The sequence below is a fragment of the Lissotriton helveticus genome, chromosome 5_1 (assembly GCF_964261635.1).
Source record: "Lissotriton helveticus chromosome 5_1, aLisHel1.1, whole genome shotgun sequence".
NCBI lineage: Eukaryota > Metazoa > Chordata > Amphibia > Caudata > Salamandridae > Lissotriton > Lissotriton helveticus.
This window is the reverse complement of record NC_136065.1, coordinates 273020763-273033782: the sequence shown is the minus strand read 5'-3', so window position 1 is coordinate 273033782 and position 13020 is coordinate 273020763. Positions and strand designations below refer to the sequence as shown.

The window sequence follows — 13020 nt, the reverse complement described above, 5'->3', positions numbered from 1 at the left end:
GCAAGAGAAGGACTGTTTTCTTGTCCTTTTTTTACAAGTTTGACATTTTAAGAAGTTGGAGATATTTACCTGTAGTGGCTCTGTGTTTGTATGTGGAGTGCAGTTTGTCTTCAGGCAGCTGGAAAGCATCAGATGGAAGGATTTGTGAGCAATGCATGCCATTGGGAAGTGCATTTTAGCTTCAAGTTCTGTTCCTTGCTAGCAAAACCTTTCTCTAATTGGGTAGCCTTCAAGTGAAGGAGGCATAAATAATTAACCTGAACTCCTGGGCACTGAACTTCCTTCCCCACTATCTATGATTAGCTCTCAGTCTCACAGTACTTTGCCAATGGTTGAAAATATCCATTTCCTGTATCTTAATGTGCCAATAGCCTATTAGTGTGTATGCTTGCTCTGTATGCTTCCTCCCTAGCTACGTCTGGACAGTAGAAATGTATAAAAAATACGTTGAGGTGTCTGTTGCTCTTGTATTTTACAGAAGCTCCTTGTTTATCCCTCTCCTGCATAGGGAGAATTTAAATTTGCTAAAATAGCAATACTTACTATTCTTCACAGGTATGATAGCTTGGAGGTCCTGAGAAGCAAGCTCAACTCTCCGGAGTTGGAAATCAATCTGCAGAGTTTCAAACAACAATATAACTCTCTCCAAGAAGCGATCTATGTTCTGATCGGTAGGTAGCAACTGATTTAATTCCAACTCCATTTTCGACAGAGCAAACACGAATGGCCATCTTCATGGCAGCATGGGGATTCTTCCTTTCCCTACCAATACCCCTTCAGAAAGTTGTTGTGTTTCATTGGAAACCATTATCTAGAACTTAAGAATAATAATGCAGAAGAATAGTATAAGATATAGGAGTTATAGGGATGGAGGACTTTTTCATGGTGTAATGAAGCAGCAGAGCACTAAACTCTCTCTGAGTTACTATCAATCTAGTTTTACAGGATGTTGAACTTCAGACCAATCTGTGAAAGATAAAGTCAACACTTTCTTTAAAAAACAAAAATAATATTGTGGGTTTCTGGATTATTAACTGGGGGACGGACAGAGTATCCACTCCTACAAAGTTAGTAAATCAAGGTCTTGTTAAGTAACTACAGTTTCAATGAGAACAACTGGGAGCCTTGGCAGAAAGCAGCAAGCTTTTCCTAAGAGAAATGTGAGTAAGGTTTCTAGGCAGTACCAAAAAACATTATAGGCCAGCTACTGAACAATAAAATTCTCAAACCAATTTAGTAAAAAAGAACAAAAAAATTGATTAAAATAATTCCAACACTACAAACGTTGTATACAATCAGGAGATATGAATTTAAGAAACAATATCTAAAATGTAGATATAGAAACCAATGTTAATCTTGATACTTTACCAAGAGCTGGCACTAAAGGCCACACTTGCATCAAAATAAAGAAATAATAGTTACTAGCAACATTTGCCAGTTTCCGCACAAAAAGGTCAAGAGGACAGGAGCAGGGTCAGTAACCTTCCAAAGTGCCTTCAATGCACCCGGCACTCTTCTGGGAGGACTCGAAGCAAGAATTCAAGGGGGAGACAGACCTCTTCCCTGCTTCCTGCTTCCCACCGGTGTCTTAATTTCTTCATATACTGGATGACTTCCTTGTGGTCCCTTCTAAAGCTCCTACAAAGATTCAACAACTTTCTCCAGTCAGAGCTTCCAACACATCTTCTACTCCCAGCGTCCCAACTGGTCCACAGTTCCCACTTCTAAGATTTACTTCCCTTGCCTTTCATCTCCATGATGCTACAAAGATCAGCGTTACAGACACTGGAGAAATTCTTCCAAAGCATAGTTACAAGGCAAAGTGGGGTACAAAACACAACAACAGGTTCTTCAATTTCAGTTCTTCATCATGGTAGTAGGAATACGTTATTGCAATACACACTAACTAGTGATTGTTGATTGTTAATCCAGTCTTAAGAAAATTTCCAAAACTTAATCAGCATTCTTTTGCAACAATTCCAGTTTTTTCACTGCAAATATTCCCAGGAAATCTTCCTTTGGGGGCATTTTATCATGACAGAACCCCAGAGTCTTTATGTGGAGCTCTTGATTCCCACAAAGTGACTGTGTTTTTTCAATGAAGGATCTTCCGCTGAAAAAGAACCCTGTCTGGCTTTGCCGTCATGTTCCCTCCTGGTGAAAGAAGAGGTTGGTTGGAGTGAGATAGACTGCTATCAATGGCTTCACTACACTAGGACCATTTTACTACCAACAAGCCCAATGTCCACGCCCTCACCTGGTGTTTTTTTAATTCTATTTATATTAAAGCATCACTGAGACAAAAAAAATTATAACAAAATTCATAGCATTGTCATCTGGATAAAAGTCTCCAATGTGTTTAATATTTAGTACACTAGCCGGAGAACTACATAGAAATCAGGAACAACATCTAACCATCATTCCCTCAATGCTAATAAAAGAGTTTAAAATCCCTAAAAGGTAATTGGTATTATGAAAACCACCTACTCTGCTGCATTTTTGGGTGGGATGCAACGAGCATTTGCTTCTTGAAGCAAAGATGTCCATAACTTTGTGCGTCCAGGCATAAAGAACTGGAGTGATGGTATTCCACCATTGGTTGCGATTTGCAGGCAGGCCATCAAGACAGCTATAAAGACAAAATGACTGAGTCTTGTAGAAATGATCGCCATTACAATCAGCAAACTATCAGGTAGGATATTCATGTCAAGGGTCCGCAAAATCTTAATGCGCCAACATCTATGGGTGGATGCGTGGGAACACCCATGCTCCTCCCTGGGGCAGAGTAATGCAACATAGCAATTTGCACTGCTTTGTATTACTTTAGACTTGTCAAGCCACACAAGGTGGCCTTGTGTGGCTTTATAAATCAGACTTTAGTGTTGCGTTGCGCCTGCGCCCCATTGCGTGACACAAAGGCGACACAACACTGTGATATATTTGGCCCTTAATGTTACTTGTGGGCTGCAGCATAAATTTAGACCACCCACGTGAGATACTTAAAAAGCATTACTTTAGGCCTGCTATTGCAGCCCTAAGCTGCTACAAAGGAAATGATTTTGGCAGGTTTCAAAGCCTCACTTTGACATTAGCTAAGTCATTTGTGTGTTGTACCTTGAAGCCGCAAAGTCTCTGTGCATATCAGGCATGCCTAAAGCGAAGATTGGTAGGTCTCAGTAATGGCAGGATGTATAACCTCTCTTTGACTTTATCAGTCTGCAGTAGGTCTTTCGTACACTTGCAAACAAAAGCCCAGTGGCGGATCCTCCATGGGGGCATTTGGGCGCCGCCCCAATGCTTTCTCGCCGTGCGAGAAGGCAGAAACAAATAGTAGATAACTACCATTTGTTTCTGCCTTCTCGCACGGCGAGAAAGCATAAGTTCCTTCCTGGTTGGGAGAGTGGGCGGCGTTACTCGAGGGCAGGGGGCTGGCTTTTCCACTGTTGTTAATACTATCTGTTTGGGCAGCCTTAGAGGCTGTCCAAACAGACAGTATTAACTGTATTAAGAACGGTGGGCAAGCTGCTCCCCCCTGCCCTCGAGTAACCCTCCCACTCTCCCTGCTCTCTGTATGCTGCAGCATACAGAGAGAAATTACGTGGTTGTGGCAGCCTGCCGAACCAATCACAGCGCTGTGCTGTGTGTGGTGGTGGAGGAGAGGGAGGCTGCCTGCGTGAGCGTGACGACAAGCACAACGGGAAATTCAAGAACAGGACGGCGGCGGGAGTCGGGAGTCTGGAGTCGGAACTTGAAGGCGGGAAGGAAGGTAAGTTAAGTTTATTGACTTTACCCCTGCCTTTGAAAGGGCTATGCCTATGTAACACCCCTGATTCGAAGTCTGCAGCCGGTGTGAGCTTCGGTTCCTGTCAGGAATTGTAAACTTTGCTGAGGGTGAAAATCAGGAACACTGAACAACTTTGCGGGTTTACAAACATTTCATCCAGTCCTAGCCTTGAAAGAGCCAGATTCCCTATGGACACAGAGCCTTTTCTACACTAAATGCTCGCTCCCCACCGGGCCCTTAAACCGAGAGGCTCCCATTGGTCAGATTTCTCTAAACTCTTGTCTTTGAGTCGAGGTAGAGGAGAACCGCGCCTAGAAACCAATGCTTAGTGTTTAGGGTGTGGGATGTTCGTACAGCTGGCCTGATAGCACACATTAGAACAGGAAGTGTTGTCTGACGATGAATCGAATACAAAGTATATTCGTTTAGTTAGCGGCGGATATCTCTTTAGATGATGTCTGATAAACAATATATTGTTGTTCGGGTTGCTTCTAGAGACGTGACATTCTGACATTTAGGACTCCTTCAGCTTGCTCGCCACAGTGCGCCGTCCACAACTTTTACGCCCCGCCACTTTCAAATGTCACCAGCCGCGACTGCAAAAGCCATAAACGTTATAAGCAAGGTTAGGAAATAACTACGTACATCATAGTTGTAACATGTGTTAAAAATCAAAATCAGTGATAAATTTATCTTTCTGTTAAAAATGCTACAATGATGTTAAAACATACTTTTCTCTGACTGAAAGCGTAGGCAGTAATTAATATATATCTGCCCTTCCCTATTATATTTTGTCTTTCTAAATTAACTACAAATGCACTAGGGTCAGTTTCAAACCAGTTTCTATTTGGCTCTGAGTCTTTATTGTCTTGAGCAGAAACTCACACCCACAATAAAGGAAACCTAACAATCACTGTGCAATGTTGTGTGGAGTAGTCCAGTACAGATGCCTCACCCGGTGATCGGTTAGAGCTGAGAGCTGCATTTGTTGACATCATTACAGCAGCTGAGGGGGCCTTGGAAATAGATGGCTGGAGATTGAGTCATTTGAATAGTTGGGACCCTTTCATGGTTGGGCAGGACTTTTTAAGGGCGATTCAGCAGTGTCTAATGCTCTGACAGACCAGAGTGTGGGCCTATTGTTTGGCTGATTGTCAGCCTGTTTTATCGTCTGCTGGGTCGACTGATGATCTCCCAGATATTAAAACAAAGATTACCTGCAGCAAGCTCAAGTCCCCAGCCCCAATTGGCATACATTGGCCACTTTTTCAGCTATCTAATTCACTAATGGTTGCCACTTTTATTGTGGTGACCGGGCCTATTTTCTGTCACAGTCCTCCCCTGTAGAAGTCTGATACCGCTCTTGAATATCATGAATAAAGACATCATATCGGCATCAATTTGCCCTACTCCATGGGGAATTATGCGAGGGCCTTGCTCTGCTCTTCTAGTTTACTTCCCATTGCTACCTTTTCACCCCTAGCCCTCAGGAGGCCACCTAGGCTGGTGGGGTAGCAGCCTCCCTGTGTCAGCCTCAAGGGCTGGCCCAGATGCTTGCTGGACCTCACGTGCGGGGGCTGGATGAGCTGGATCAATCCCTCCTTGAGCAGTGGGAGATGCACCGAAGACACCCTTACATGACTTTAATATCACTAAGTTCATGAATATTTCAATTGAATATTATGAAGCTCGTGTGGCTGGTGCTGGCCCTTCCCTTTTGTTTTATACACTAGCTGGCTTATTGGGGTGAAATTGGGGTTCATCACTGAGAGTTCAGGCATTGGGATGGTTATGGTTGGTGGGTGGTTACAAGTTATGTTTTCGTTGTATACGTAGTCCATGCCTGCTAAAGCCCATTTTGATTAGCAAAATATGCCTCAGTGTCACAGTCTGCCATAGTTAATCATCGACACCTGTCACGGTCTGCAATAGTTCATTAGCGAGATCAGCTCTGTGTATCATTTCCACATGTGCATATTATGCAAGTCATTAAAATGGTAGCCTGGAACATTTAGGTTTTGCCAGCCCCAAGAAATGCAGTTGACCCTGCCTTACCTCGACAGACATAAAGTCAAGGATGCCTGCTGCTGGAATCCAACATTGACCATGCAAGGGCGCAAAATGTCGCAGATCACCAGGTGATGCGACTAGGTTTACTCCTATGCCTCATATGCATGTATGGTGGTGCTACTAATCCATAAAACACTGTGCTTCAGACAGGTCTGGTGAGGCCGGTCGGGTGGCTTGGTGGAATAATGCATCTACTGTATGACCCTGTATTCAACCTTATGGTTACAGGTTCAAGCCCTGCAGGGTCCACTCAGCCTTTTATCCATCTGAGGTGGATAATATGAATACCACTTAGTAGGGTAACAATAAACATCTGATATTCAGCGCCATGATAGCTCTATGGATGAAAGTGTGCTTTACAAATACACGTTATGTTATGTAATGTTCTTTAAATGTGATTATGTTGACGTACTTTATACTCATCAGAACATGACTCATACTCCCATATAGGTTTCGGGCTGCTGTCCAGTGAGACACCTCATGGGTTCGCACCTTTAAGTACTTGCCTTGCACTTTGTCAGACCATTCCTCATTGGTATTGACTGATTCCTCACAACACCAGTGAGTTTGTTCTTTTCCACTGGCGGCTCTGAATGACCCAGTTTTCTCACAGATATTGCTACTGCAGTTGAAGACATAAATACCAGCTCTGTCCCATTATTTTCTATTGTTGTGAATCTATCTAGGACCCTAATTAGATATCCCCGATTCATGCCCTTATTTGGTTATAACAAAACATACCCTTATAAAGGCATAAGAATCATGTCCATATTTAGCCATAGCCAATGCAGTCCAAATACGGCAAAGCTACTCCCATAGACTCCTAGAAAGCACAACGTGTTCTTTAAACAAACCAAGCTCCAGCAGCCCGGGAATTCCCCCTGCTTTTGTTTTGATTTGCACAAGAACTCCTGGACTCCAGAAAGAACTTAGTGACGTCCAACCTTACGTCAAACACGGCACCTTTCAGGTATAAATATACCAACGTTGCCTTAAGCAAACACACAGTGGTTTGGAGCAGAGTGGCTATCTACTTGCCCGACGCCCAGCTGATGCGAGTGCTGAAGGAAGCCGACCCTCCCATTTGACACACTGAGAGAGACGCTGTCTTTTCTCCTGCCGCAAAATCCAGCTCCGGTGTTTCCAGTCACCCTTGCGGGTTGCTGGGAGATCGAGTCCTGAGACACGAGATACAAGACCTCCTTCATTCTAAAACCAAGGTACGGAGCTGACTAAAACCTTAAGAGATTTCTTGATTCAGATTCTTGGCAAAAAACCAACTTAACTTGAACTGCAACTTACTTACTCCTTGCCACGTATTAGGCTTAGGTCAGGTACACCGGGGTAGGCGTATATTAGAAGCACCAGTTGAGTACGTTAGTCAATGTTTTTATGTATGTATATATTTTATCCACTTTAAAGTATCATATGGCTAAGAAACCATATCAATGCTTTTACAGTATTATTTCATAATACTCCTTTTACTGTACGCACTTTACTTCATGATAAGTATTGCAACTGTGGCAAATTATTTCTCTTGCATGAGAAAGAAGACTGCTCAATAAATAACAACTTTTATTGAAAACGCCCGTCTCTCTATTTCTCTGCACTCTGGTGAGACTATGCATGCACGATTGACTGAGTGAAATAGTTGTCTATTGTTTTCACACAACTCTAGAGATATACTCTTTATTCTGAGGGTGCAAAGTTGTCATGTTTATGCGGTTGTCAGAAGCTAATCCCTTCTTGTCTATTCAGGGAAGTTAACACCTCCTTGTTTACTCGAGAACGTTTCTAGTGACCTCTGAGCTAGCTGGCAAACCTAATTAAGTCTAACATAGTCAGTAGAGACCTAGATGACCTCAGTCCTACGTCTAAACTGCTGTTTATGTTATTCCAATGCGCAGAGCCTATTGGGAATATAGGAACTGCACTACATGGCGCCCAATGATTGGTAAGGCGATAATTTAACGCAAGACGCTAGAGTAACTCAGTGGTGCTTTTCACACAGACCCCTTTTTCCCGTAAAAACTCCAAAAGACGTCTGGAGTGGGTGAAAGGTTAATATCCGCCGGAACTTAGTAGGAAGAGATTCCTATATATTAGTTTTTGGTTTAGTCAACGTTGAAGGATACAGTGTTCCAAAATATTGTGCACCTAATCTTTATTTCTCTTGAAACTTGATCTGCTACAAAAACTTTCTGTCAGTAAAATGGGGGAAAGTGAAGATAAAAGAGAGAGAGCTAGAATAGCAGCTCAACTCCTAGCGGATGACACAAGTCTCCGAGAAGAAGACCCGAATGCTATAATCATTCCGGTAAATGTAAGAAGAACTATAACTCTTAAACTTATAGAAAATGGACTATCACCAAGAGGTGGTACAGTCATATTTGTGGTAGAGGCCCATGAATATCGGCAGACAGAGGTATTCTATTCATGGATACATTTTCCAGCAGCACACGCTGTAACACAAGATTTCCACTATTACAAAATAGAGAAACCTCCGGATGAATACGCTCCTTTCAAGGACGTTGAAATCCCACTAACATACCAAGAGCATCTGCTCTGGTTTAATGGCGCCCTAAAACATCAAAATCACATCACCAGGCTCGGTCCACTAGGTAGGCCAGCAGCCACGTGGCCGGTTCTAGCCAGCTACACACCACATCCCGACATTGAAAAGATGTCAGACCGAGAGCTCTTAGCTTAGCTAAAGCTGTTAATTAAAATACACAGACAATTGGTCCAATATGTTATGCGGACTTCAACAGTCCAACCAGCAATAAAAATTCCACAGACCACCCCTCACCAGGGGAACAGAAATAAAATCACACCACAGAATATACAATCAGCCATTGGCAAAATTCCCGCAAAACGGGAACAGATTCCATTCTGGTTAGCCCAGAAAATCACTCAAATACAGGCAGTATTTCCTGATACTACACCTCATGAGAAACACAGAATTCTGACTATCTGTCTTCAAATGGGGATTGCACCACATGTGGAGGACTGTGACACTTGGGGCACAGTCTTTGCTTCAATTTACACAAAAACACATGGTGTTCCGTCCATGGCGGTTATACCAGACGTACTAAGACAGATTCAAAATGAATACGGTCCAGAACCTGTTTTAACTCTAGGTATGAAATTACTAAAAGACTTTAAGCAAGTCTCGGTTATATTACTAGCCAACATAAAAGGAGAAGCAGCATCTGTGGCGATCCGGCAGAACTTGAAAGAAACAGATATAGCAGAACAACCTTTTGAACTTGCCAGAATCATAGAAAAATCCTATGAAGAACTAGGTAGAGATAGTTTGGGTGGGAAACCAGTAAAACCCCAACTACTTGAAAATCCTGGAAAAAGATTTATTAAAAATAATCTCAATACTTCAAAAAAGAGTTGGGAGGGTAATAATACGGGGGGGGGGGGAAGTTGGCCTAACGGCTAAGGCGCTCGACCTCGGACCTGGGGATCTGGGTTCGAGTCTCGGTAACAACGCCAAAACCTCCTGTGATTCAGGGCAAATCACTTAATCTCCCCGTGCCTAAAATGAATGTTTGTCCGTCCTCATGTAACGTAACTGGTGCTATGTAAAGCGCTCTGATACCTGATTCGGTTCGAGTCTAGTTTGCGCTATATAAAACTCTGCAAAAAAAATAAATAAATAAACAATCCACTCCCAGAGAAAAAGGATTCCAGTCCAGAGGAAGGTCTCCTCAACTGAGAAATAGATCTCCAGAACAAGGAGGCAAGTCTCCCCAGAGGGAGCCCTCTGAGAAAAGATACAACCTTAGAGATAGGGATAAATTAAGAAAACCTGATAGATATCAAGATATTGATACACGTCCCTCTCGATCTTTTCAGACTTCCTCACAGAAATCGGAAAGAAGAGGACGGTCAGAACACAAAGAAGAGCACGTCAAGTCCAAAAACAAGGAACCTGCTCATCAAAGTAAAAAATTACAATTTCCAAAGAAGAAGGTAGCTAGTATTAAAATAAAACATGCCGAGGATTCTGAGGACACAACTGAAAAACGGAGAGTGGGCCCAGACAATGCTAGACAGTGCAGCAGAAGTAACCATAGCTCGCAAGATCCTGATGAATCTTCTGGAGACAGTGGACACGAATGAACACATTCAAGTGGAAACTGCAGACACCAGAGTTAGAAAACCCCATAAATTATATGAAATAACATTACGTGTAGAGGGGGACAAGACTAGGAAAGTAAGGGGTCTCTTTTGGGATAACCTTTCGAAAGGCTATGACATCCTGTTAGCTGAGAAAGACTGGCCACCAGAGTTTGTCAGGGAGTGCCCTCATGGTGAAGAAATGATTATGCCTGCCTTCTCAAATCATATTCCAATTCATAAAAAATACACATTTTCTAAAAAATGGGCAGTGGCCCAAGCTCCGGCATTACATAAAAATCATGTAGGATGGGATGAGGATTCTCCTCACCACAAAATTCAGTTAAAAAATCAACCCACTGCACAAAGCCAGTATCCTGTTAAGCAAGAAGCTAAAAAACAAGACAGGGAGATCTTAGATCAAGGGTGATTGAAACATGCACCTCACAAATAAACAATCCTTTGTTTCCTGTCTCCAAGCCAGACAATTCATATCATCTAGTTTTGGACTACAGACACCTAAACTCCTGCTGCAAAACATTTGCAGTACAAAACTCACACATACTAATGAATAACATCGTGCGCACAAAATATAAAACAACAGTAGATATCTCAAATGGCTTCTTTTGTCAAAACATTGCACCTGAAAGCAGGTATTTGACCGCTTTCTCCTGCATGGGAGCGTAAAAACAATTCTGTTGACTCCCACAGGGATTCAAGAATAGCCCAGGATTATTCTCAGCAAGGGTAACAGAGTTACTACAAATGTATGATGATGAGGCATTATCATATGTCGATGACATCTACTTACAGACGACGACCTGGAGACACACTTGAAAATAGTGAACACCAAACTACTTGGGTTCGCAGCTGAAGGGTATAAATTCAACTTTAAAAAGTCACGAATTGCCCATCTAACTGTCCTGATTTTAGGATATGAATTATCAAGTGAAGGCAAAAGCCTAGCAGACAATTTCTTAGAGAAATGTGCAGTACTCCAAGCACCAAAAAAGCTGAAGTACCTACAATCAATACTAGGTTTTCTGAATTTCGGAAGAACATACATTATAAATTATGCGGAGAGGGTTAAACCTCTCTATGAATAAATAAAACCTGATTTCAAACCAATTAATTGGACTCAGGAACACACAGAAATTTTAACATCATTACAAACAGACATGTTAACTAAAACAAAACTGCAAACACGCGAAAATATACGCAACCTTGTAATCCGAGTCATCCCAGGAAGATGCGGATTCATGTACCTGACCACTAATGAGGGAGAAACGGTACCAATAGCTTATAAATCACACTTGTACACACAAGCTGAAATGAAATTCAGTTCTACTGAAAAAATTCTAACTGCGGTTCAAACTGCTGTAGCAAAAGAAAGAGCCCTAGTCCAAGGGAGAAACATATCTGTTTTGACAGCAGAATCATCCCTTGAGGCAGTAACAAGACCACGCATTCCAAATGCAGTGGCATTAGATCCAAAATGGATACAATGGGAAAATTCTCTTGCTGCAAAAGACGTGAAACACACATTTGATCCAAAAATGAAAAAACTAGAAAATCTAGAATACGAACAGGAATATCCTCTGCCAATACAATACAGCTACGTAATCTATACAGACAGATTTGCACAACACTACGTTGTGGATAAAAAATCCTACAATGCAGCGTGCGCAATTGTTAAAGGCTGGCGCTTAGGTAAATTCAGACCGTTAATCACCAAAACTGAATCACTCAGAAACTGTACAGCTCAGCGAGCTGAAATAAGATCTTTAAAGATGGCGATTGAAAATGCCGATCGCGAATTCCCCACACTAATACTGTGCGATTCGCATTACTGCGTCAAATCTTACAATAATGGCATGCAGACATGGATCAAAAACGGTTACAAAGATGACACAGGTGCCACAATAAAGCATAAAAATCTCTGGGAACAAGTAGTTCTTTTACAGAAAGAACTACAAAAGACTCACGTGATACATACACTGAGTCATCAACGTGATGGCGTTCACGTTGCAGGGAATTCATTGGCTAATAGAGTCACAGCGGCAGCGGTTCAACCGGCTTCCGTAGCCACGAAAAAGCGTTCTAAAAAACACATAGACTGTGAAACGCTACTAGCAGTAAAAGCCTCAATGGAAGGCAACTATGCGGCGTTACCTCTAAATTTTCCACTCGGAAATAAATATATAATTGATGCAAACTCCGTTCCTTTTGCTCAAATCCCTGGAGTGGGGGACAGAGTAATTCCAAACACGAACCGGAGGGCTTACTTGATTCAAGAAGCACACATGGGACATTGTCTGAGGCACCAAGAGATCTTGAAATCTGTAATAGAATTACAATCACAATACTGGTGGCCGGGGATGAACGTGCAAATTTACAACTTTGCAACTAGTTGTCAGAACTGCAATAGAGATTGCAGTGGGGAACCGGACGAGACACCAGCCCAGATACCTTTATTAGAAAGCATCAGGCTATCTATATGCAAAACTCCAGAAGGAAAAAGGCGGTCCCATAATAATTAAGACTAGATTCACTTAAAATGTAGGCCCCAGCGCTCGGCTGATGCCAGAACTGTTATAAAAGATTTGCGAGTCTTTATCGGCACATACGCAATTGGCATGCTACATTCTGACCAGGGTCCTGCGTTTAGCTCTCGAGCTTACAAAGAGGCCATGACCAGCATGGGCATTGCATTGCGGTACTCTTCTCCCTTCCATCCTGAGGGAAATGCGGTAGTGGAAAGAAAAAAACGTGACATAAAGCAATCTATAACGGCGAGGGTATTAGGTTCGGGTGATGGGTGGGTCAAACATTTAACAAGTGTCCAACGTAGTCTTAACAATCTGCCAAGAAATTCTCTAAAAGGTATCACTCCTTACGAACTATTGTTCGGCACTAGAATGAAAATTCAGGACTTAGATTGTCAGACTTCAGTGGTAAAAGAAAAAGCCTTTGATATCAAAGATCGTTTGGCTGTTTTACAGGACTTAAATGAAACAAGAAGAAGTCTTAGTAAC

General features: G+C 42.3%; 1 protein-coding gene across 1 annotated transcript in view; it reads left to right on the top strand.

Annotated features, from left to right (window-relative positions):
• LOC144753103 (zinc finger protein RFP-like) overlaps nt 1-13020 on the top strand; it is a 136578-nt gene that overhangs the window by 44845 nt on the left and 78713 nt on the right. The window contains exon 4 of the mRNA XM_078640892.1: nt 556-671. Within this exon, the coding sequence (XP_078497018.1) occupies nt 556-671 (116 nt within the window). The remainder of the gene's footprint in view (nt 1-555; nt 672-13020) is intronic.